This window comes from Microtus oregoni, unplaced genomic scaffold, assembly GCF_018167655.1.
Source record: "Microtus oregoni isolate MIOR12 unplaced genomic scaffold, Mior012 000003F_ref0000135, whole genome shotgun sequence".
In the NCBI taxonomy this organism is placed as follows: Eukaryota; Metazoa; Chordata; class Mammalia; order Rodentia; family Cricetidae; genus Microtus; species Microtus oregoni.
Window position 1 is genome coordinate 14,551,204 of NW_024543062.1, and position 24,301 is coordinate 14,575,504.

At 49.4% G+C, this 24,301-nt stretch overlaps 1 protein-coding gene across 5 annotated transcripts in view; it reads right to left on the reverse strand.

The window, feature by feature from the left end:
• Positions 1–9,637: 9,637 nt before the first annotated feature.
• The window catches only part of LOC121445995 (splicing factor SWAP), a 74,693-nt gene continuing 60,029 nt past the window's right edge, over positions 9,638–24,301 (reverse strand). For 4 of the 5 annotated variants that reach the window (XM_041648239.1, XM_041648238.1, XM_041648236.1 and 1 more), the window contains exons 15-18: positions 19,992–20,117; positions 11,673–11,846; positions 10,522–10,594; positions 9,638–10,016 (exon numbers count right to left, since the gene is read on the reverse strand). In XM_041648239.1, the coding sequence (XP_041504173.1) occupies positions 9,951–10,016; positions 10,522–10,594; positions 11,673–11,846; positions 19,992–20,117 (439 nt within the window). In that variant the 3' untranslated portion in view covers positions 9,638–9,950. Of the gene's footprint in view, positions 10,017–10,521; positions 10,595–11,672; positions 11,847–19,991; positions 20,118–21,116; positions 21,270–24,301 lie in introns of all 5 variants that reach the window. The other variant, XM_041648241.1, reaches the window with a different exon arrangement.

Below are 24,301 nucleotides of genomic sequence, written 5' to 3' on the forward strand. Positions count from 1 at the left end.
AGCGCAGAGCACTTTGTTACCCTGGTGCGCCAGGAAGCACCTGGTTTCTGCGGCTGAGTGTCTGCGGCAGGTGTGAGAAAGGAGAATTTGTGTTTTGAGGTGCGGGGAGTGAACCCCCAATGCTGCCGACGGCCTGGACCGGCTCTCTCTCCCTGAGCCGCGACCGAGTGGGAGGCTATGAATAGCTCACATTAGCTGGGATCTGGCATCCGCTCAGCACTTTACATAAAAAAAAAATTTCTTTCTCACAACCCTTTAGAGGTGGAAACCATATTTCTCAATTTGTACACAAAGAAACTGAGGTCCAGAGAAAATAACTCCTAAGCAGGTGACAATGTGCAGAGCGACAGAGGGGAAACTGGCTGGGCTAGGGGACAGGGTTCAACCCCTCCTCTTCCCCCAGTTCAACTTCTTATCACCTTGGGATGCAGCTGGATCCCTAGTCTCTCTCCCATCGGTCTCTCTTTACTGTTGGTGTTGTTAGGATTACAGTCTGTTGTCTACATAGGGAAACGGAGGTTCAAGTGATGTCCCCTGAAGGGGAGGGTGGCTCCCTGCATCCCAAGCAAAGCTCCCTCCCCCAAATCCTAGCTGTGGGACTTGGACTGTGCAGTCCCTGTTGCTCTCAGGGTCTGGGTGGTTTGGGAAGAGGTTTAGATTCTGCACTTACTTCAGCACTGTGTAGTGACAGCCGGAGATGGCTGTGTATAGATGTGTGTGTGTGTGTGTGTGTGTGTGTGTGTGTGTGTGTGTGTGTGTTGGGGTTTAGGACCTTAATGTGAGAAAGCTGGTGGCCCAGAGGGTACCCAACCCAGCCATCCAGCAACAAGACAGTAACATCTTGGGGTGCTTCGCTATGGGGGACAGACAGACTCCATACCACTCCATATCAGCCTATGAAAGGGTGCTGTCCACATTTAAAAGTGGGTCTTCCTATATCTCAGTTAACCTAATCTGGGTAATCCTTTAAAGGCGTGCCCAGAGGCTATCCAAATCTAGCCAATCTCTCGCAGGTGTGCTGGGGAACTTGTATCCTAGGTGATTATAAACCCTATCGAGTTTACAATATTAACACGTGGCATTAACATCACATTGATATTAGAAGAAACCTCAGTCCCCATCGAGAAGCTTTGTGCTCACCTGGTAGATGAGAAGAGGGGGACTGACTGTAGGTAGCATTTGTAGTTACTCTCTGTGAGATTGGCTGCAAAGCTCCAGACCTCCTGTTCTGTCTGTACCAAGGTCTCTGGCCTCCTGTGCATGACATCCCCATGAGGGAATGAGCCTTGGGAAAATGCAGCGCAAATGGGAAAACAGCTTCAGGCATGGGTGTCTCTAGAGGTCCTGGCTTCAGAGTCTGTGGCTAACTCCATCTGGCACCTTCTCCCGAGGTGCAATCCTTTGCCTGTCTGGCTCTGCGAGATTCTTCCAGGGCTCCTATAATCTGGCAGATGTCCACTTGACATTATACACATGCTCTTAGTCGGACAGAAATCTTTTTTGTTTAGGACTCTGTCCTGCTTCAGCCTCCTGAGTGCTGGGATTTTGGGTGTGCGCTCCCATGCCTGGCTTGGATAGGCGGTCTTTGCAGGTATGATTGGGTTAAAGACCTTGAAATGAGCTCACTGGGCGATTGTCCAGGGGACCTCAAGCCACTGTCAAGTGTTCTGATAAAAGCAGGGGAGGCTGGGCATGGTAGCAGGAGCTTGAAATCCCAGCACTTGGGGAAGCAGAGGTAGGAGGATAGTAAACTCCAGGCCAACTTGGCCTACAGTTTCGTAAGTGTATTTAAAAACAAAAACAAGCAAATGAGGACAGAGGAGAAGCCATAGGAAAGCTGACCACATAAGCAGGGAGGCGGAGGGTGTGATGTGGCCACAAATAGCAACATCAGGATTATGGTACACTTGGAGCAGGATAGGCTGACTCTTCCTTTGAGTCAGGGAAGGAGCTGTCTGCCTATGGCTGTTCATAACCAGTGAATCTGTGGCCCTCTGCCCTAGACCCTAGGCACTTCCTACTCAGTCCTCGACATCCGTTCTGGCCTCCGTCAGGCAGACTGAGTCAGAGTCAGGCCCTTCTTCCCAAAGATGAGCGAGATGTCACCACCCACATCACGCTCTGGAAGACAAATCCAAGCTCCTCTTCCCAGCCTGTGGCATCTTGCTCTGTTCCGACTTCACCCTGCCTGTTCCTACCTGCTTCCCTCATCTGGTAGAGTCTCTGACCTCCTCCAGGGGCCTCCAGATGCCGAAGGACCTTTGCACGGGCTCTCTGTGTGGGGTGGTCTTGCCTTATGATTCTTTGCCTCAGATCTCTGCAGACGATTTGATTGTTGCTTCATCTCTAAAAAGCATCCCTTGCCCCTGGCACCCGCTCACTTAGCACCGTCTCATTCGCACGCACGGCAGCTCTCCCCCTCTGCCATCTGTTGGAGCCTCCTCTGTTCACTGCTTGCTTCCCGGAGGCGTCAGCCCAGAGGGCAGAGATATCTGCTATCACCGGCTCCTGCTCTGGGTACAGTGGGGATGGGTTCAGTAGGCAGTCTCTACCTTCGAGTGGGGGCAGTCTCTATCTTCGAGTGGACCTCGCTCAAGCCAGTGTGCCCTTTTGCCCATCTTCAGGCACGTGGGGGTGGGAGCCTGGTGGCACCATTGTTAGCACCCAGCTGGCCACTCCTCTGCTTTGACAGGAATTATGCTAGTCCATCCCGGTGCTGCCAGATCTGAGCTCTGGAGTTCCCAAGGCTTAGGGGCTTGACTGGCAGACCCAGAGGCTTAGAGCTTCTGAGAGCCAGGTGGCCTATCGCTCTAGGCTTTAGATGCCAGAGACTCAAGAGTCTCAGCCTGGAGGCTTATTGCTCTGGGCTTTAACCACGATTGGACTTGACACTTGGCAGCTGATGTAGGTAGCTTCCAGTGGTAGTGAGCTGCGGCAGCATCTCCAAGTGCTGCAGTTCCTGAGAAAGGTGTTGGGACTTCAGCTTCCTGGTGGCTGATTTTGCCTAGCTCAGGCCTTGCCCGCTGGGGATCTCTGGCGCAGCACTCCAGGAGTCTCCCAGACTCGGCTCTCCAACCCTTCCCCTTCTCCCGGCTTCTGCTGTCCTGCCTTTGCCTCTGCTGGCCCTCTTCCTGCAGTTCTGCCCTGGCTAGCTTTTGGAGCCTCACGTGTTTGTAAATAAGAGGAAAACTTGTGGGAGTCAGTTCTCTCCTTCCAGAGTGTGGGTTCTGGGGAATTAAACTCGGGTTGTCAGCCTTGTGTGAACGGGCCTTTGTTTGCCAAGCTATCTTGCTTCCCCAACATTGTTTCCCCTTTAACAGGATTTCATGTTAACTATGTTAACTATGTAACAACTCTGACTGTCCTGGAACTCAGTTTGTAGATAAGTCTGACCTTGAATTCACAGAGATCTGCCTGCCCCTGTCTCCTGAGTGCTGGAATTAAGGCATTTGCGAGCATGCCTGGCACATTAAAAAAAATTATATTTATTTTATGTGTGTGTGATCCTGTGTAAATTTATGTGAACCATGGACATGCAGATCTTTGAGGAGGCCACAAGAGGGCGTCTGATTCCTTGGTACCTGGAGTTACATGTGCTTTGAGCTACCACATGGGTGCTAAGAACTGAACCTGGACCACGCTGTTGACCACTGAGGCTCAGCATCAGTTCCAGCCATAAACCGCCCATTCCCCCATCCACCAAGGTTTTAAAAAATATTTATGTGTGTGCATGTGTTGCCTGCATATATGTCTGTGTATCAGTGTGTTCTGTTGCCTGAAGAGCTCAGAAGGCATCAAATCCCCTGAGACTAGTTATGAATAGCTGGGAGTTACCCTATGGGTGCTGGGAAGCAAACCCAGGCTCTCTGCAAGAGCAACTGCCCTTATCCACTGAGCTGTCTCTCCAGTCTCCCAAACAAGGTTTTTAACCTTGTTGAGTAAGTTAAAATGGCCTCTCCAGCCTCTGGCATTGGCCATCCTGTCTCTATGGACTTGCTGTCCCCAGGATCCTTCCTCGTGCTACTGAGACACTGCAGGATTTGTCCTTCTGTGGCTGCCTTGTTTCATTGTCACACACTGTGACCTGTGTCAAGGTTCCTCTTTTTTCCCCTAAGGCCAAATAAGCCGGGTGGTGGTGCACGCCTTTAATCCCAGCCTGTTGGAAGCAGAGCAGGTAGAGCTCTGAGTTTGAGGCCAGCCTGAACTACAGAGCAAGTTTCAGGACAGCCAGGGCGATACAGAAAAACCCTGTCTAGGCAAAACGAAAGGCTGAATAATATTCCACTGTCCACAGGGAGCATATCCATGGCTGTAGGTGCACATGTGAGCTGTGCCTACCCTTTCTATTCATACTATGCCCCTTCATTTGTTTGGTATCCCCTTGGCAGCGTCTTTTATCCTTGGGTCCCCTGCAAGTCTCCCCCTTATTTCTGGTCCTGGGTCCCATTCTGCCTCCTCCATCCTTCTGGCTGTCGTGTGTCCCTACTGTCCCAGCACTGGCCTCAGCTTGATCTTGCACTGGCTTCCTGGACATCCCTGATAATAATCCCTTCCAGCTGATTGGCCAAATCTGATGCCTTGCCTCCCTCCCCTACCGCCCAGATACCTGGTAGACAGTGCTCTCCACTCGGAACTGTGGCCATCTCATTCACATCTCTTAACACGTTATTCCAGAACTACTCATTCTGAACACTAAAGAGAAAGGAAAATATCTTGCCCTCTCTCCTTCATTAAAGTCAACATATAAATACTGCTTTTGCAAGTGTTCTGTCCTCCCAGTTACAGAGATCTGCTGTAGAGGAAATAACCGAGTATCAATCCTAAGACGTTCTGGAAATCAGCTTTTAAGTTCAATCATGGGAGCCCCGAGGCAGAACGATGCCCACCAGGCACGTTGCCAACAGTACCATGCCTGCCTCATTCCTGTGGAACTGAGGACATGCATCTTGGCGAAGCCACACCCCCATCCTCTCTACCGTGCTCAGGAAGCCTAGGTTGTGAGCCGGCTGGGAGGCTCTGGAACACCCACTCCATGGGTGTGGGGTTGTGCTCCTGTCTCCTGAAGTCAGAGCACCGGCCTTCCTGCTTGACAGCCTTGGAATGCGCAGTTTGTGTTCATGTGCTTTATGGTTTTTTTTTTTACAATAAGATTCTAAATTTAGACTATTTAGAGTCATAGAGATATTGTGGAGACAGAATAGTGTATTCTGGGCATTGTCACTGACTTGTACCATAGCCACTTATACCGCCACTGCTCATGGGCAGTTAAGGGCCCTTCCATCAGATTTAACCAATAGTGGTGTATGCCTGTAATCCCAGAGTTTGGGGGATTAGAGGCAGATGGATCAGGAGTTCAAGGCCAGCCTTAACCACAAAGCAAATTTTAGATCAGCCTGAACTATGTGAGAAAATTAAAAGATTTAACAAATGGTTTTGGCAACCGAGTTTCTGCTCATGTCACCTGTCTGAAGGTTTCCTCCAAGCAGGACATGATGTTTATTGACCGCCTTTCCTCGGCAGCTCAAGACTTACTTTGGGGGAACCGTCTGGTACAGTGTTGCTGAGACTTGGCTCCTATTTTTCTCACCACCAACCCAGCGCTCCTCTGAGGTGCACTGCCATGTCTGAGTTTGCCGAAAAAAGTCATGGCAGAATTTCTGTTCCATTAGGCAAGAATCTGTGACTCAGCAGGGTGGTGGTGGTAGCACACGCCTTTAATCCTGGTATTTGGGAGCAAGAGGCAGGGGGATCTCTGAGTTCAGGTTAGCCTGGTCTATAGAGGAAGTAAGTTCCAAGACAGCTAGGGATACACAGAGAAACCCTGTCTCGGCGGGGGGGTGGGGGGTGGGGGGTGGGATGTGATTTACCTTGGAAGACGGTGGCCCTGACCACCTGGTCAGGGTGTTTGTATCTCTGCTGTGTGATATTCACCTGGGTCCATCCCTCAGAAAGGAGTTGCTGCTCAAGGGGGTTTGTGGGGGGGGGCACTGCCTGCAGGGATGCCGGAGCAGTTCCCAGGTGGTCCCACATGAGTTTGCTGCATAGTGATGTCGTAGCTGTCTTAAACACGCTCAGTGATGTTCACAGGGTGACAAAACCATATGTGATGTGCGATTGGGTTTGAGGGTCATCGGCCCCCTGGCTGGAGCTACCCCGAGAACAGCAAGTGTTCATGTGAGGGATGAGCGCCCCCATTTGTCCCTTTCCCATTTACTTTGCTGTCGGTTATGGGCATCAGCATGGATTCACGGAGATGGACTCGCGCTGGAATCTAATGCGACGTTAATTGCGTTGCTCTGCTTGGGAAGGCTCTCCAGGTAAGCCCCGCCCACCCGAGATGTCGTCACTTTGGGCACATCTGAATGTGGCTTCTACCATGCCTTTCCTGCCCAGTCCTGGCCATCAGTAGGGAACGGACACAGGGGCTACAGTGGGCACTGGATGTTAATGCTGTTGAGGGTTCAGAGCTGGGCTTCTCTTACCCTCACCTCCAGCACACTGCTCTCTCCCTCCCTCCCCTCTGCCTGGGTCACTTTTGCCCCCCCCCCCCTTCAGTTCAAGACCTGCCCATTGTTCTGCATCCCTTTTGAATGCTTTCATGGCTAATGGGCTGTGCTGGACGCTGGCCTCCCACTGCCCTCGTGGGGCTTTCTGAGGCGGGCACAAATCTGAGGCTGCTGTTTTTCTGTGGGAAGGATGTGCCCGGCTGGGGCTGTTAAAACCAAGCAGAGGCCATGAGCAGTACAGCGAGGCCTCCTCTCGATGCAGGAGCCCATGGCTGCCAGGTGTTGTGTTCTGGGGGCTGGAGATTTGCATGCAGACGAGGGAGGCATCCTCAGAAGCTGAGCGCAGCTCCCAGCTCCAGAGGTTCTGTGGCCTATAGTGTAGCAGCTATTCCATTTGTTTGTTTTTTTCGTCGTATGTTTTTGAGTTGGGAACCTGGGGTCATTCCAGGTCATTAAAGGCATCGTCCTAACCTCATCACCATGGGATCTGCGCTGGGAAGGACCCAGGCTTCTGTTCTGCTGTGTGAGATGTGGGTTGAACGGGGAAAATGCTTTCTCAAATCTTCTGCTTCTGATGTTCATGTTTCCCTAAACTGCCCTCACTGAACAGCTTATGCGCCTGTAATTAAAGCAACTTTTCACACTGCTGAAATGAGTTGGTGCAAGCCGTCCTTCAGGGGACCTTTGCAGTCTAAGATGATGGAAACCTCGGCGGATCCGGGGGAGCTGGAGACACAGGCCCATTGACCCTACCCAGGGCCTGGGCAAGTGTGTAATCACCAGCCCTCATATTATGGGGTGCAGTGAGCCCTGGGTGTCTATACCTAGCCTCCTTGTACTTTTTTGGGGAATAGCACCTCATTTCCTCTCAGGCTGAATGTCCTTACTGGATACAGGGTGGTGCTTGCTGCACCCATGGAAAGTTGTTCTCTGAACCTGAATCCCAAACAATTGGAAGGGGCAGGTATCACTGCCAGGGTCTGGCAGGGCTGCCAATACTATACTCTCTTGGGGAGGGAGAGATGGCTCCACCCTGGGGATAGCCAGCAGCTTACAACCCTGAAAGCCGAGATCAGATCCTCAGATAAGATCAGAAAGAAGGTGTTCGGGTAAGGGACAGCTTTGTCCTCAAAAGGGCTTTGCCTAGCTTGAGGTTTGTTTACAAAGGAGGCCACCTGGGGTCCTGCTCAAGTAAGTACAACAAACACAACCCACACGTTCCCAAGTGCTCTCTCTCTCTCTCTAGAACCTAGGTATTACCCTAGGGTTCCTGGACATCTCAAAACAGAGACTGTGAAGTTCCTCATTCCGTCGTGAGTGGACAGAAGCACACAGAGTTCCAATAGGAGAGCAGTAGTTATTAGCACCCACTGGGGCCCTCCCATGACAGACAGGCACGTCCATAGAGATGAGAGTGGCGTTGCTCTTGCTGTGGACTCCCAGCTGACACAGCAGTGAAAGGGGAATGCCCTTGAGCACCAAGGAACAGGACGCGGACAAGCAGACTGGCACTGAGCAGCAGCCCAGACACCAGCACGGAATGCAGAGCAAGGCTCAGTAGTACATGGCCAGTAAGCAGTTCACGTAAGAGCGGCACAAATGCTTCCAGTTCTTAAGAACATATAAATTATTTTACTTTTTGTACATATGTATTTGATCTGCATATATGTACCATGTGTGTGCCTGGTGCCTGTGGAGGCCAGAGACCTAAGGCTGGAATTACAGACAGCTGGGAGCTGCCATATGGGTGCTGGGTATCAAACCTGAGAACTTTGGAAGAACGACCAGAGTTCTAACCACTGAACTCTCTAACTGCTCCTCACACTTTTTTTTTTTTTTTTTGACACAGGTTCTCACTCTGCAGCCCTGGCCGGTCTGGAATTATACAGACCAGGCTGGCCACTTCATTTTATTGATCACTAAAAAATAAGAAATTAGAAGGTGGCATACACCTGGCAACTTGGGATGTGGAGGCAGGGGGATCAGGGAGGTCAAAGTCATCTTTGACTACACAGTGAATTTGAGGCAAAAACATAAAGTAAATATAAAAAAAAATTCTTCAAACATACAAAATCTTTTAAAAAGTTAAAAAAGTTCAAGGCCAACTTATCTATATAGCAAGACCCTGTCAACAAATCAACAAACAAAACACGCAGGCCCCTTAAGTCCATCTGAGTCACTGTAGGAGTCTAGAATCACGAGGGTGGCAGTGTCTGTCACACGCGGCCAGGACTTTCACTCTCCTGACTTAGCCAGCGCTCAGTGGTCCTGGCAGACAGGTGTGGTGTGTGATGTTTCCTGAGGTCTGGGCTGTGGACAGGGAGGAGTGGCCCGGTGGGAACCAGAGACTCAGATTAGGTATGCTCAGTGTCACGAGTCCTCTGAGGACAAAGTTAGTTTATAAAGTCACCATTCGTAGCTGAGGCCACTGGGGACGGAGACAGGGGTCTGACACTGACAACCCGACATACACGAGGGAAGCACAGGCTGGCCACCAGGCTGGTGAGGATGACAAGGCACACCCGACACAGGTGGGGGGTGGGGGAGCCCAGCCGGTGCCTCAAAGGCAGGTGGTGGTTCTGTCTGCTTAGGAGTGCTTGCTGGGCCAACTAGGGGGCCATTGTCTCACTGACACCCATTTTCTAGGGCCACCAACTCCATCATCTGCCCTGCCCACACCAGCTTCTGGGGGCTGTGAGTGTCTTGAGAGAAGCATCAGAACTTGAGTGGGGACCACTGCAAGGAGGGAAGGAGCGCATTTCTGGTCAGGTACAAGGCAGGACCTGCAAAGGAAGCCCACCTAGCACAGAATAGTCTGAGCACACTCGAGTGTCAGCCTATGCCAGCATGTCTCCATTTCTCATGTCAGGAACCTGTATGCTTCGCATGTGAGCACTGGGAGAGTAAAGGCCTCCTGAAGGGAGGGATACACAAACCTGCAACTTCACGGGGCAGTTGAGGCCATGTCAGGATGACCCTGTGACTGGCTGGTCTGGCAGAGGACACAGAGGACACAAGTGGGACATCCCCTTCCTCAGCCAGGGAGAAGCCACCACTGGAGGGAAGTCCCGTTTCCCCACAGGCTGACACACGTTAAGTGGCAGAAAACCGAAAGCAGGAGCCGCCCTGGCTGCTAGCTAGAAAAGGTGTTTCCTCCCGCTTTATTTGATAATACATTTTCACAGAAACATGATATATTTACAAATATACAGGTAAGAGACTGCTGGTCAAAAATTTGAAACTGAAAATATCACCAAAAATTTACAAAAGCCACCGACTGACCCAGGGAGTCGGGCTGGAGAACCTGGAGGGCCGTGTGTAGGTCGGCACAGAGCTTGCAGCTCAGCTTCTGGCTGGGCTGTGGGTGCTCTGAGCTGAAGCCCAGCACCTGTGGCCACAGCTGCACACGATGCTCTGCTTGGGGCCGGCTCCGTGGCTGCCGTCTCAGGATGCACTGGTCTGCAGGTTTTTTGAAGCTGCGAGCATTGCTCTTACTTTGGCCATGAGATCCTGTGTAGGTAAACATGGAGGGCATTTCAGTCTCCTGTTAACCAGACTTGTGAGGAGATCGTGGTGAGGACAGGCAGCAGAGTTTCCAGCATCCTAGTTGTGAACCCGTACCAGCTGCACAGGGACCAAAGTAACCCTCTGTCTTGTCATAAACCTCCCAGAGCTGTGACCCCACATGGCCTGGGGGTACAAGTAGAGCCCAGGATGTGTCAGTCACCTGTGGAAGACTTGGGCTCTACAGCATAGCAACCCCAGGAGGAGGACATGAACTTCCTGTGGAAGACAAGGATCCCCAAGAAGTGATTCTTCCCCATTCCCTGCCTCATGGGCTCTTACTTAGTGCTTGACTGTGGCAGGGCCCAAACCACTGAGTCAGTAGGTGACCTGCCCAAGATTTAGACCTGGGTTAGTACTGGAGACAAGGTGTGAGAAGGAAAATTATCAGAAAACAAAAAATGGGGCCCCCATTATAAAAGCTGAAAAAAGAGGGGCACGCCCATCTTACCTGAGTTATTTTGCTCTGCACAGAGGAAACGATTGCTGAGGAGATCTGGCCATCTTTTTCCTGAGAAACCCCCCTAAGGCAGAGGAAAGAGCGGAGGCTCAGACACACTCAAGAATCTGAAGGCTGGTTCCCATGCCCTGGACTCTCAAACTAATTTGAAAGTAGCAACAAGCTTAGGAACACACCATGTGCACGAGGGGCTGGGGCTGTGCTGGGTGCCTTCCTCTACTGCTCGCGACTCTTTTGTGAGACAGGGTTTCTCACTGTCTGTTCTTCATGGGTTGGACGCTGGACCCTCCCACCTCCACCTCAGCCTGCTGGACCTGCAGGTGCATGCTGCTGTGCCCTGCTCTTCACATGGATGCAGGGATCAACTTCAAGTCCATGTTTGTGCTAGGAAGTACTTTATCCACCGAGCCATCTTCCCATGCCAGGAACATGCATTTTTATACCCACTTCATAAAAAGAACCTAATTTACATTTTAACACCATTACACAAATGCTTGTAAAGAGGAAGCTAACAAAGGCAGCACCTGTCAGGTAGGCAGGCAGGATCAGAACCATAGCCCAAGTGATTCCTAGTTCACACATAAAGCTTCTGTGGATGTGGACATCACCCTTGTCCTTGTGGCCGGGGTTTCCTACACTCACTTTGGGATGGCCCCCGTCAAATGCAGAGCCCTTAGGTGAGCTGCGTTCCTCACAGAGTGGCCATGAACCTGTCTGAACTGAGTATGCCCTGTTCATGCTTACGGAAGCTCCTACCAAGAACACACACTTTAATCTCACACAGCCAGCCCTAGACTCAAGATTCCCTAGACTTCTAGGCCTGATTGTTTGGTAGATGCAATTCCAGCATGGATAGCCTCCTGAGACCATTTGTCACTGAGACCCACTAAGTTTTGTATGGTACCTCAGGTGCTCTTTTACTCACGGAAGGAATCTGAATGTCTGATAAGGCAAGGATTCAGAGGAGGTGCACCCACACGCTCCTGTTTGAAGTCACCCACTTCAGGTCACCTGGTATCCCCTATTCCCAGAGAAGCAATGGGGGCGGGGGCTCCACTGAGGCACTCACAGCCAGTGCTGGCCAGGTCTCACTTCCTCCCCTTGCTTTTTCTCTCAGAGAGCCGTCTGGGGGTCACGGTTACCTGGAGCGTTCCTGGGAAGAACCTCGGCTCTCCACAGGAGAGATGCTGGCCGAATGGGCTGAGTGCGCAGAGGGACGCTGTGCTGCCTGTTTGCTCGGGGACGTTGACTGGGAGCGGGCTTTGGCCTTGGTGCGCGACCGTGATCTCCGCTTCTTCTTCTTCTCGTGGGGACTTCTGAAAGGGAAGTGCTCTTGTCAGGGAATGCAGCGTGACAAGAGGGCAGTCTGAACTTGTTTATTTCAAAGGCCCCTCCTGTGGGTTTTCTTTCTTTCTTTTTGTTGTTCTTTTATATTATAGGCTGGCTTTGGACTCATTCTGTAGCTGAGGATGACCTTAAACTCCCCATCTCCTTCCTCTACTGCCCAAGTTCTGGAATTAGAGGATGTACCACCAGGACTGGGGTGTGTAATACCCACAATTGAATGAGGGTGTCGTGCATGCCAGCAAACACTTTAATAGCTGAGTACATTCCCAGCCTCATGTGCATGCCTTAGACAGCTGTAATCCTTCAGTCAATTGAGCCTGTATGTCCACAGGGTACTGAGCTTTAAAAGAACCATCCAGAATCCAGCCTCTCCATAGGGGAAACTTAGACCTGGGGAAATGTCTGGCATTTAATGTACAATGAACAATCTATTTGCATTGAAAATAGCAAGATAACTACCAAGGGCAGCCTGTAGGAAAGTCTATACTGCTTTCTCATTCACACCAAAAGATAGGGAATTATCAGCCAAATCCTGCATATACCCCTTTGTGGATGATAACTCAGGAGGAGGCAGCCTGAGCCTGCTCTGCTCTGCATGTCTGCTGCACCCAGTGTCAGCTGAGCTCTGACCTGTGCCCTGCTTCCACCACAGGACAGGGCTGCCGAGCCCACCAGTCCCAGCAGGTCCCACTCCTTCTGAAGGCTCTGGCATTGCCTCACTGTTTCTACCATGTACAGATGTAGACACATACACAAACACATGTGCGAAGACTGTGAGGACACATACTTGGTAAAATGCAGTGTCTCCTCTCAGATCCATTTCCTACATACAGGACAGAGCTACTGCCAGCCTGCACTCCACCTCCCACTAAGCCTGTCTTGAGATGCTTTGGAGCTCTATCACTGCCTCCCAGAGTCTTTCCTCCCTCTTGGGCTGCAGGACACTGCCAGGCAGCTCACCGCTTGGCTGTATCTTTCCAAGTGTGTCCACTTTAATGGGAACACTGCTAAGTCACTGTCGCCCTTTTCTCTTTTGCAGTCACCAGGGACCCAGCTCTTAGGCATTTGGTTTTCAAAGAGACACAAAGGCCCTTCCCAATCTGGCCTAGCCCTCTGTCCTCCAGGAAGGCATAGGCATGGAGGTGAGAGGACGACTCTGTGGACAGTTCTCCCCTTCTTCCATGTTGTCGTGAGTCTTGGGGCTCACCCCAGGACGTAAGGCTTGCACAGTAAAGCACCTTTACTTGGGGCTCACCCAGGACGTAAGGCTCGCATAGTAAAGCACCTTTACTTGCTGGCTTTCTCACCAGCCCTGATTAATCTGAACTTCGCTAGAGCAAAGCAGTCTGCTCACTTTTTAAGTTGCTGAGGTGCACTTTGCAACTGGGTCCTCCGTGCTGTTGCTGAGTGACCAAAGCAACAATTGTGGCCTGCTGTTTTGGAACATTCCCTCAGTGTACTTTTCAGTCTATGCCATCCTCCACACTCAGCTCTATAGGAACCAACACTCACATTACTGTATGGGTCTCAGCAGTATTTCCAAGTCCCCTGTAAAACTGGGCATGCCCCCACATGTTCTTATACTAAAAGTAGCACTGTCCAGGTGCAGTTGGTAACTTCACACCTCCTTGCTTCTGTGGCCAAACATCCCCAGTGCAGTCTGGGGAGAAAAGCAGTGGTGAAGTACGGCAGGTGCACCTGTAACCTTGTAAGAAACGAAGCTGTTTCTAGACGGCAGCCTCAGCTGTGAGGACTGGCTGGTGAGCATCCTCGCCTGACCACTCTAAGTGAGGCCAGTGAGCAAGGAGAAACTTGCTGGGGCTCCCTTACTCCGGACTGCTGATGTTCAGCATCCTCTTGAGTGTACCTTGCTAATGTGTTTCTCTGTGAAGTCGGTGGCCTCCGGTGTTGACATGGACTACAGAGACAGGCACCATGGGTATCTTTTTCACTGGGAGAACAACTGCTCGGTCTCCTAATTGCCCCTGGAAGCAGGCTTTTGACTTTAGCGATACTGACTGTATTATGCTTTCCTCTCATTGGTAGGGTCTTCTTTTGTGGGTGTGTATGTATGCTCATGTGGGAAGAAAACCTAAGGGGCCTGCCTGCCTGTTTCCCCGGTACTGGTATTATGAGCACGTACCACATGTCTGGCTTTTTTGTGTGGCTGCAGTAGATGGAACTCAGGCCCTACTGTTGGTGTAGCAGGTACTTTACTAACAGAGCTGACTCCCTAACCCAGCAGGGCTTTTATCTACCTACCTACATACCTATCATCCATCCATCCATCCATCCATCCATTTTTTAACATCTTAAGGAGTCTCAGGCATACATTCTGTTTTCTGGGTCTGGCTTTTATATTTGGATAGCTGATCTAAATAGAAGTAACATCAGGAGTTTGTTCTTTCTCATCTCAGTGTCCAGTGGGTGGAGCAGGTTCTGCTAGAGGACTCTCCTGCAGAACTGCTTCAGTGCTCTGGTCTAGCAATAGGTCATGCCACAGTGTTTACCATAAAGCTTGACTGTGGCTTCTACCAGGATCTAGGTATCTCCAGGTCAAAGTCCTGCACCTTAGCGCTTTGACAATCATTGTTTCAGTTTGTCTGCCAGTTCTCCAAAAGTCCTAGGATGTACGCTGGGGTTGGGCTGGATCTACAGATCATAGAGGAGAGGCTCTATGTTTCTCAGAGCACTAGTCTGTGAACACAAATATGCAGAATCCTTGCTAGCCTAGGGATTAGTCATCTGGTCTTGGGGTGACTGGGGAGTGGCCACTTCTCTCTGCTGAGAAGGCCCCTGAGTGGTTACCTCATCATTCCTGCATGCTGGATTCACAGGGAAAACTGGTTTGGAGCTGGGAACCAGGTCCTAAGAATGTAAATTCCAATTTCTAAATTGGATTTTCCCAAGCAGATCAAATGATGTCCTTCTTCTGTGTCAGTCTGAGACTCTGTCCATCTCTCAGAGACAGAATTTCCTTATTATCCATTATAGGTCTGCAGGCCTTTCCTGCCTGATTAACTACAGAATGGCCAATTCTTTGACCATTTTCCACGAACAACCTTTAGTTCTGCTCCTTTCTTATGCTGCTGTTTTTTGTTTTGCAAATGTCTCACTTCACTTTTATAATTTCCTTGCTTCTGCGCTGTCTCCTCAGACTGTGAAGATGTGGAACTGGACCATGTTTCTACACGGCTGCTCTTCTGTAGTCTAACACCAACATTACAGAGACTCATTTCCTAGCTGGTGCCCTGCAAAGGGGAAACTTTCACATCACTTTCATACTTCCACACCACTCCCTTCCAAGTAGGACTCTTTCAGTGATGACTTCTCTCAGCAAGGGTACGGGGAAGTGTGCCGCAAACACACCTGTGGCTCTCCATACTGTTACAGGTCTCTGGCACACTGTCCTGGTCAGTGTTGGGCACCCATTTTAAAAGCAGGCGTACCCTTGGGCCGCTGGCCCTGGCTGTGTCTCTTCTGTCTGCTGCACTGTATTCAGCTGTTTCTGTTCTGAGTACTAAGCACTAAGGTTCCATTTTGCACACATTTTGAACATCACATCATGATGCTAAAATGCCTGCCTCAGAGAGTCAGCTGTCACCTTCACTGTTATGAGAATGGGAAAGTGGATCTTCCTTGCCTTTTAAAATCTCATCTGTTAGTATATTTATTTTTAAAGTTTTTTTTTTTTTTTTTTTTTTTTTTTTTTTTTTTAAAGGACAAGTCCCACAAGATCCAGGCGAGCTCAAACTGGTCATGTAGAAGAGATGATGGTCCCTCTGATCCTGCCACCCCCACTGCCACTAGGCATGCCCAGTTCATGTCCAAAAGCTAGGGACTGAACTCAGAGTCTTGAGTCCAACTGAACTGCAGCCCCGGCCCTAAGTGTTTAAATAGGGTGGAGGATACAGCTCCATTGTAGAGTGCTTTGCTTAGCCATGTGAGAGGACCTGGGTTCACCTCTAGCACTGCCCAAACACCCAAGCCCTAAAAGCCCACTTTATAAACACGTCTAAGATCTGTCTGACATGCTTGCATCTAGAAAGATTTTTCACAAAGCATTTTTAACTAGCCACCTTCTCATAGCCTCATTTGTCTTCTTTTCCTTCCTGAGCTTCTGCTTTTTTTTTTTTGAATGAAGAGTTGTTTTTTTTTTTTGTTTGTTTGTTTTTTGTTTTTTCGAGACAGGGTTTCTCTGTGGCTTTGGAGCCTGTCCTGGAACTAGCTCTGTAGACCAGGCTGGTCTCGAACTCACAGAGATCCACTTGCCTCTGCCTCCCTAGTGCTGGGATTAAAGGCGTGCGCCACCACTGCCCGGCTGAATGAAGAGTTTTAAATGTTTTATATCTCAGCTTTTATTCATTTACTTAAAATAATCATGTTTTGTTTTTGTTTCTTGAGACAGGGTCTCATTGTGTAGTTCTGGCTGTCCTGGAAATATGGAGGCCTGGCTGCCTCTGCCTCCTGAGTGCTGGGATTAGAGGTGTCTGCCAGCAAGCCCTGGGTTCTTCTCCACTTTAAAAATAGATTATATATACTTATTTTGTGTGTGCATGCAGACACTTGTTTGTGTGTGTGCCAAGGCTTACATGTGGAGGTCAGAGGACAATTGTGGGAGTCAGTTGTTTCTCACCATGTGGTTTTTAGAGACGTCAGGCACCTTTACGCACTGAGACATCTTGCCAGCCCAACCTTTATTTTTTCAGCTATGTTTTCCCTGGTTGTTGAGGGATTGTAACATACATCTCACTTCCCAAGCTCACCTTGAACGAGTAACACTACACACCCAGCAAGGGCCGTTCAGTCACTAACTTCTGGTGTTGTGCCACATGCAGTGTTCTGTACAGGGAACGCAATGGCAGGAAGCCATTCCCACCGATTCCTTCCTTACTGCAGGGAAGTAACCAGGACATCCTGTTGACTACAGTGCCATTGAGTGTACTCTCTGAAACACAATTCACCATGTACTCACATGCTGTGTGTGGATGCTACTGCTGCTTGCTTTTATGTTTTGCCAATTTTGGTGTGTTATTTTTGAAACAGGGTCTCGTGAAAATATGTAGAGGATGACCTTGAACTCTTGATCCTTCTTTCTCTACCTCCTGACTACTGTGCACTGCCATGCCTTGTCTACCAGATTTCACTCTAAAAATGAGCAGTAGACTTAGATCCTGATTTCCAAACTTTCACTAAAAGGAAGCAGGTTATGCTGGAGAGATGGATCAGTGGTTAAGAGCACTGACTGCTCTTCCAGGGAACCTGGGTTCTGTTCCTAGCACCCATATGGCAGCTCACAACCATCTGCAACTCCATTTTTCTTGTGGCCTCCACAGGCACCAAACACACGTTATTATGCACAGACATACATGCAAGAAAACCCTCATACCCACAAATAATAAAATAAAAAATAAAAACGAAATGGAAAGGAAGTTGAGTAACAGAGAAAGGACGGACCCCGGAGCTGTAGCAGGAAAGGCAGCACAGCCTGGACATGTGCACAGAGAAGCTGGCTAGTGTTTGAAGAGCACCATGACCAGAGTCAGAACAATGTGACAACTGGCTTGGAGGCTTTTGGAGTCTGTCACAATCAAACAGAATAAGGGAATGGGAAATATACAGTCAACAATGTCCAGAGCAGTGCTAAACAAGAGAGGGGATAGCTAATGACTGAGGAAGAGACAGGACTAGAGAGAAGCCATTCTTGGCATCACCAACTGACTTGGCAGAAAACTGGGAACAGAGTCCCAGGGTCCCCTAGAAGGTGATCTGCTTGTACAGAGACAGAGGCAACTTTAGATGAAGGACTAGGTGTAGCATCACTAAGGATGCATTCTTCAGAGTACTAGGTGTTCCTTCCATGGACGAGTACCATGATCCTGCCTGTGGGTCTTCTGCAATACCGCTCGACTCTTTAATACATGTGGGAAGAGCAGTGGACAGAGACAGAGGGAAGCAGGAGAGGACATGCAGCTAAGTGAGCTGCTGACCAAATGTGTGTGGGTGCTCTCAGTACCACATTAAAACCCCCAGTTAGTGGGCTGGGCGGTGGTGGTATACACTTTAATCACAGCACTCAGGAGGCAGAGGCAAGTGGATCTCTGTGAGTTTGAGGCCAGCCTGGTCTACAGAGTGAGTTCTAGGACAGCCCAGGGCTACAAAAAGAAACCCTGTTTCGAAAAACAAAACAAACCAACGAAAATCCACTCTAGTTAGTTTAGCAGGTGGTAAGCAGTCTGCAGGAAACTGCTTCAGATTGTGCTCTATCAGAGCAGTAGCATGCCCCTCCTTCTGGGTGATGTATCAGGGTATCAGTGAATCAGCCACAGGCCACCCACAGACTGAGAGGGAAGGGTGGAGGGAGTGTCTGACTTAGGGCTGAAGGTGCTGGATGGAAGCGGAGCAGCTCCAGGTCTGGGCGGAGGACACGGTGGCTGGCAGCTGCACACTCTTCAGTGCTGCTCCTAGAGCAGCGCTCAGCTGAGGGGCCTCGCCCTGTCTTTTCGGGATGACAGTGTTCCAGCAGAAATGCCAGAGGCCCCACAAATCCTGATGCCTAAGACGGGGCTAGACACCCCCCACTGTGGACACTGGCCTCTCCACTACCTTCTCCCATCATGTCCCTCTGAATGCAAAGGTGAATTTGAGGGCAAAGCAAGAATTCTTCTGCTGAGAGAGATCTTTTGCTGTAAGAATTAATTTTAGACCATGCCCTTTACATATACCAAAGGTGATGATGAACTTCAAATGTTAAACCACTTGCTTAAGGAATGAATTCTATGTACTGCAATAGCTGGTAGGATTATGAAGGCTGGAATGTAATTTATAAATGTGAACTTGTATTGGAAACCTTTGCCAACACCCATCAGCCTCCCAGCTTGTCTGCTGGCTTTTCAGGTTAAAGAAAGTGATCTCTTTTTTCCAATCAACAGCCATCCTGTGACCAGCTAACAGGCCGTTTTGTACTGCTCCACCTTAGGCTACCTCCAGAGGGGGGATTCTATGACCACTGCTCCTGTCCTAGGATTAGCATTTTGGACAATAGCTGGGGCCCCAGATGTGTCCTGTTCACCTGAAACCCATGGTCTGTCCTCTAAAAATTCTAGCTTTTCTGGCTGTTTTGTCCCATGACAGAGAGTGTTCTGATGACTCCTGTTCACTTGGGAACTAAAGAAATCCACTAGGAGACACTAGCTGTTGCTCCAGGGTTGCCCTGCTGCAGCCATAGTCTAGATTTTCAATGTCTCCCAGATGCCTATACACAAAATATTTGGTTCCCAAAGTGGTGCTTCAGGGACAGACTGGGACCATCAAGAGGGACATCAAAGGGTTTGGCCCTAACATGGGCACGTACCACAATTTACTGCCCCAGTACAGGCCCAAAGGAACAGGACTAATCAAAGCAAACCTTCACTCTTTGTAAGCTATTATTTCATGCACTGGACTATAGAGACGGAAAGGTGATTAACAGGAACGGAAGCAGACACCACGGAGTGTAGACAGGTTTACAAGTTAGAGATGAGCCAGAGAAAGCGCTAGGGCCCCAGTGTGATAGGGGAGGCCAGGGTAGCCTGGGGCTCTCACCAGGTCAAAGTGCCAGGAAACTGTGGCTTATAGAGTTAAATGGGCTATCAGGGGCCAGGCTCAAACCTAGTAGCTGGGATTTCTGCTCTATAACCATATTGGCTGACCTCCTCCCTGCCCTGCTCACCATCGTATGCCACCCAGTCTCCAGTGTCCATCACTGGAGAAAAAGCAGGGCACCGAGACAAGGAGTTTGTACTTTTCAGCATTGACCCCTCTGTTCCCTACAGACAGGTAAGAGGAACCAGTGCAGATCCAGCAAAGACAGCAAGGTCCCTGAGCTGGTGTTAAGGAAAAACAAGGTGCAGAGCAAGGTCATGCGTTGGCTCCAAAGGCATAGACACAACTGTGCCCTGAATCCCCCCATATGTTCCTGGTAACACACTGCCCCAAGAGACAGTAACCACTGCTAGGTGAGCCTGGGTTCCCAGGAGACATTACCAATGAAGTTACTTGCAACTGCCTCACACAGGTGACATCAAGACTTCAGACATACATTTTTTTTTCCCCTGTGAGACATGATAGCCTACCTGGAACGGGTTCGTTTCCTGCTGGCTCCAGGGCTACCACTCATCCGGTAGGCAGTAGGGACACTTCTGTCTTCCCGTCGTCTCTCAGGAGAGTGTGCTCTCCTTCTTGGGGACCGAGAGCGTGACCTAGATAGAGAACAAGGTGAACTTTAGCTTTTGTCTGAGGCCTGGTCTGTGTGGTATGCACCTCCCTACTATGAGGCCAGAGAGGCCCCTGTCTGAGGCGCAGGCTGCTCAGGCAGGCCCTGCCCTACTGACACCAGCTGGGAGGCACAGAACCTCTCCCCACCCCTGCCTTGCTACAGCACAGCGCAGGTCTCCAGGAGGCTGCACTTGCTCCTCCCTGCTCCTGCCCTGTGCTCACTCACGGCCTGAAGCTTTCAGTTCACTCAAGCTGTTCCTACCCTTGGGCAGGGAAAGGCGCTGACATTCTGGCAGAAGGGAGAAACTAAAGGTTGAGAAGCCAAGGACTGCAGGCTGCACCTTGCCATCTCTCCTGTCACTCATCTCAGGCTATGCGGCAGGAGGTAAAGGACCACGCTGCAGGCCCACTGGCATGAAGCCCAAACCCTGCACCTCTCAGAACATGATGCCCTCATGACAGACTGATTAAGTTTATGGGAGGTTTCATGGACACAAAACCATCTATTAATACTTATTCTTTGTTTGATTCATGCTCAGATTTACTCCACATATGGCAAGAGAGACCCTCAGACCCCTCTCACCCTTTGTGGATGTAGAGGTCCTTAATACAGGTTCCTCAATGAAGGCTTGGGATTTTTATTTGCTATTTTAGGAAAATCTCCAATAAGCAAAAATTTAGGGGGGAAAAACCCTACCAAACCCAAACTCCTCTCTTTGTTCTGTTTCCATGACAACCCACTCAAAAACAATATAAAGAGAGCAGTTTGATTCCACCATTTGAGAAAGTTCTTCATTAACTCATTCTAAGCACAATGAATTCCTCCCTCCCAACAGAAACAACACACAAGTTGTTCAGGAATCAAGTTCTGGTCACACCCTGGCCCCCATGTGGGGCCTCTCCAGCAGGGCTGGCCTAGGTGGTGTGCCTCCCCAGACCTTCCCTAGGCTACACAGACTACAGAGGTGGGGGCAGTCAGACACCTTGACGGTTTACCAGGTTTCCCCTCAAAAGAGCTCCAGGAGTCAAAGCTGCTCGAGGCCGAGGCTGCCTGATAACTCTCCTGCTGTGCTGCCGCCACTGCCGAGCTGCTGGGACAAGGCTCCACACTCAAGATCCCTGGGGAGGCTGAGGGCCTGCGGTCGGAGGCACATACTTGACATTCAGAATGAAATGTGCCGGGCTGGGTGCTACCAGAGCCGTGAGTAAAGCTCCGCTCACTCAAAGCTTAGCACCTATGGACGCTTAGCAAAGAATTCTACAATAAACTCAACAGTTAGGAAAAATAAGTTAGTTTTGAATGCCTGCAGATTCAGAATGTTGAAGTACAATACCGTTTTGCAGTGGCCATTAGCATTATGAATTCCTCAGAGCACATGGCTGTTCCCAGTAGAGTTCCAACCTTCTGGGAAGGAAGCCCTGCTCAGAACAGGGCAGCAAATAACAGCCGGTAATTCTTTAGGTTTCACTTTAATTAAGTAGGTCTTACTGCTTTTAATTTTGTTAACCAGGCTCTTAATGTTGATGCCAGGACAGTGCAAGAGCCGGGAATCCGGCTTAAAGTCAATCAGTAGTTCAGCGTCACCATAGGCCTTCTTAAAGAAGACAAATCAGCCTCATGTAAAAACTTCCAGGCATAGTGAGTGCAACGAAGATATCCCTTCTTGAAAGACCACAATGCTTTGCTCTGGAGGCAGGAGACTTAATGATAAAATTCCAAACTATTGTCTGAATGCCAGTGTCTGCTCCTCCCTGCTCCTAGGCTTCTCACAGCTGTGGGCAACAACAGGCTACTTGGCAGCCAGGGTCCGGGTCTAACCTAGTAGAACCTGGCTACTGGTGTGAAGGTTAACTGGATAGGGTGAAGTCACCTTCTGTTCACCCCATTCACAGGCATGGCATTGTGAAGTGCAGGCACCTGAGCCTTACCTGGCTTGGCCACAGGTCACCTCAACATAATACTACTGTCCTACACCCACAGGGGTGGCACCACACGGGAGGTCCCAACCACCCTCCTTCCTTTAACAAACAGGTTTGCAGGACTAAATGTGCTTTCCTGGTCTGTTTGTTACATTGTTTATCGCTGGGAATGGGATAGTAAAGACTCACTAATTTTACACTAAAATATGACCTCAATTTAACCTGCACAAGGTCTTTCTTACTTTTTTTTGAGACAGGCTGTCCTGGAACTAGCTCTGTAGACCAGGTTGGCCTTGGAGACCCAGCAGCCTCTACCTCCCATGAGCTGGGGACTAAAGGTATGTGTCACCATGCCCAGTTTTCTTAATGCCAAATAAAACTAGCAAAAACCAACCAAACAAACAAAATCCCCTTAGCCTGCACTCTTCCCGTGCTCGAAGGGATTTATGGAGAAATGTCTTTATCACGCAGTTCTCCATACTGCTGGGCTGCCCACAGGCCTTAGCTGAACACTGAGGGGATCTGACTATGAAAGCTCAACAGATAAGCAACTTGACGTGTCACTGGTGGACGTTAGTGCAGTAACACCCAAATCATTACTGTGACTTAGCCATGTGCCTGCTGCTTCACCTCAGGAAGACAGAATGCTGGACACAGCACAGCTGAGAGCTGGACAAGTCTTAGGCTTTGGTCAAGGCTGACTCAAATCCCTCACAGTCACTATGCTTTCGGAGGTACTGGGCGTCACTAGGAGACTAAAGAATTTTGCTAAGAAGAACTTGTCTTTGCAGATCCAAAGTCACCTACAGTTTGGACATATGAAGAAAGCAGTTTGCGCCTTACGAGCACATCACACAGTAAATGAACATCACACTGTCCTGCATTTTACATCAGACCAGAACCACTTAATAGAGAACACACTTCAGTTACAGTATGCTATCACGGGAGAAAGCCAACGACTGCAGCATCTTACTTTGAGCTAGCAGTCATCATTTAAAAATGACCACTTAGGCTGTGCCAGGCCTGAAAAGTAAGTCTAGTATGTCCCATTGTAGATGTTACCATGGCAACGAGTTACTCTACCTGAAAAGATAGTTAAAGACAAATAATGATGGTATCATCAACACTTTCTGCACTGTGGTTAGAATGTCAACAGCACATAGCATGAACTTGCCATCCCATTTCAGTCACAGTTGCAACGTTTTATTTGGTGTCTTTTTGTCTTCAAGATATTGTCTTAGTATGAAGACCAGGCTGGCCCTGGACATCCTCTCTTCTCCTGCCTTGGTCTGAGTGCTGGGATCATAGGCATGGCTACTGCACCTGCCATAACCATGGCTTTCAAACAGCTTTGATCCTGGGAACAACAGTGTGGGCAGGGCCTGGATCAGGCAGCTTTGCTTTCAGCTTGGGAAAATACAATCCTAACCCAGAGAGCATGAGGAACAAGAGCGAGAGTGAGGTCCATGTACAGCCGAGGACAGCAGCTTCTAGGGTCCATGTTCCAAGCTCTCGGGGTGTTTTGCGTACAGACAGTAGTTAGAAGGTGGGTCACATTACCAACACTCTTTATCTGCAGAAAGGCTGTACATGTCTTGATATTTATCTAAACTGTAAAGCCAAACATCAAATGCTGTAAATTATGTGAGTTGTTTAACCAAATTATTCAAAAGGATCTTTTTGATCCTGTCTCAGCCCCTGAGGTGGACGTTTGGGGAGCTTTGAGAATGACCAGCTGTAAAACATTTTCATTGAAGGTCAAATTAAGATAAAAGTGAAGGCCTACCATCAGAGAAGAAATAATGGTCAGAAACATTTCAGCTTTGTTTGTCTTTTAACTGACAGTTATACTAAGGAGCAGGATTTTGCTCCTGGACCTGTAGGCACTGAAGATATAAAGTGTTATAAATAATGCACTTGTATAAAATATACAAACCTAAGTCTATTGCAAACTTAAAAACACTTTAAAATGTAAGATAATATATAAAATAAGCTAGTCCATTATAGTTAAGGACTACAGTTAACTGTAGTCAGGAACTTACAAGGCAGGTGTTAGGTGAACACTCCAAGTCAGTAGCACCACTACCTGGGGACAAGCTGGGTAGCCAAAGCACAAGGCAATCTGCCCTACCACACACTGAGATTAACGTGGGTGCCTGAGGTGAGGAAGGGCCTGGGCAACCAACCCTCTCTACTGGCTCAAAGCCTGGGAGTCATGAGGAAACTGTTTTTCCCCCTGTCTGAGCCC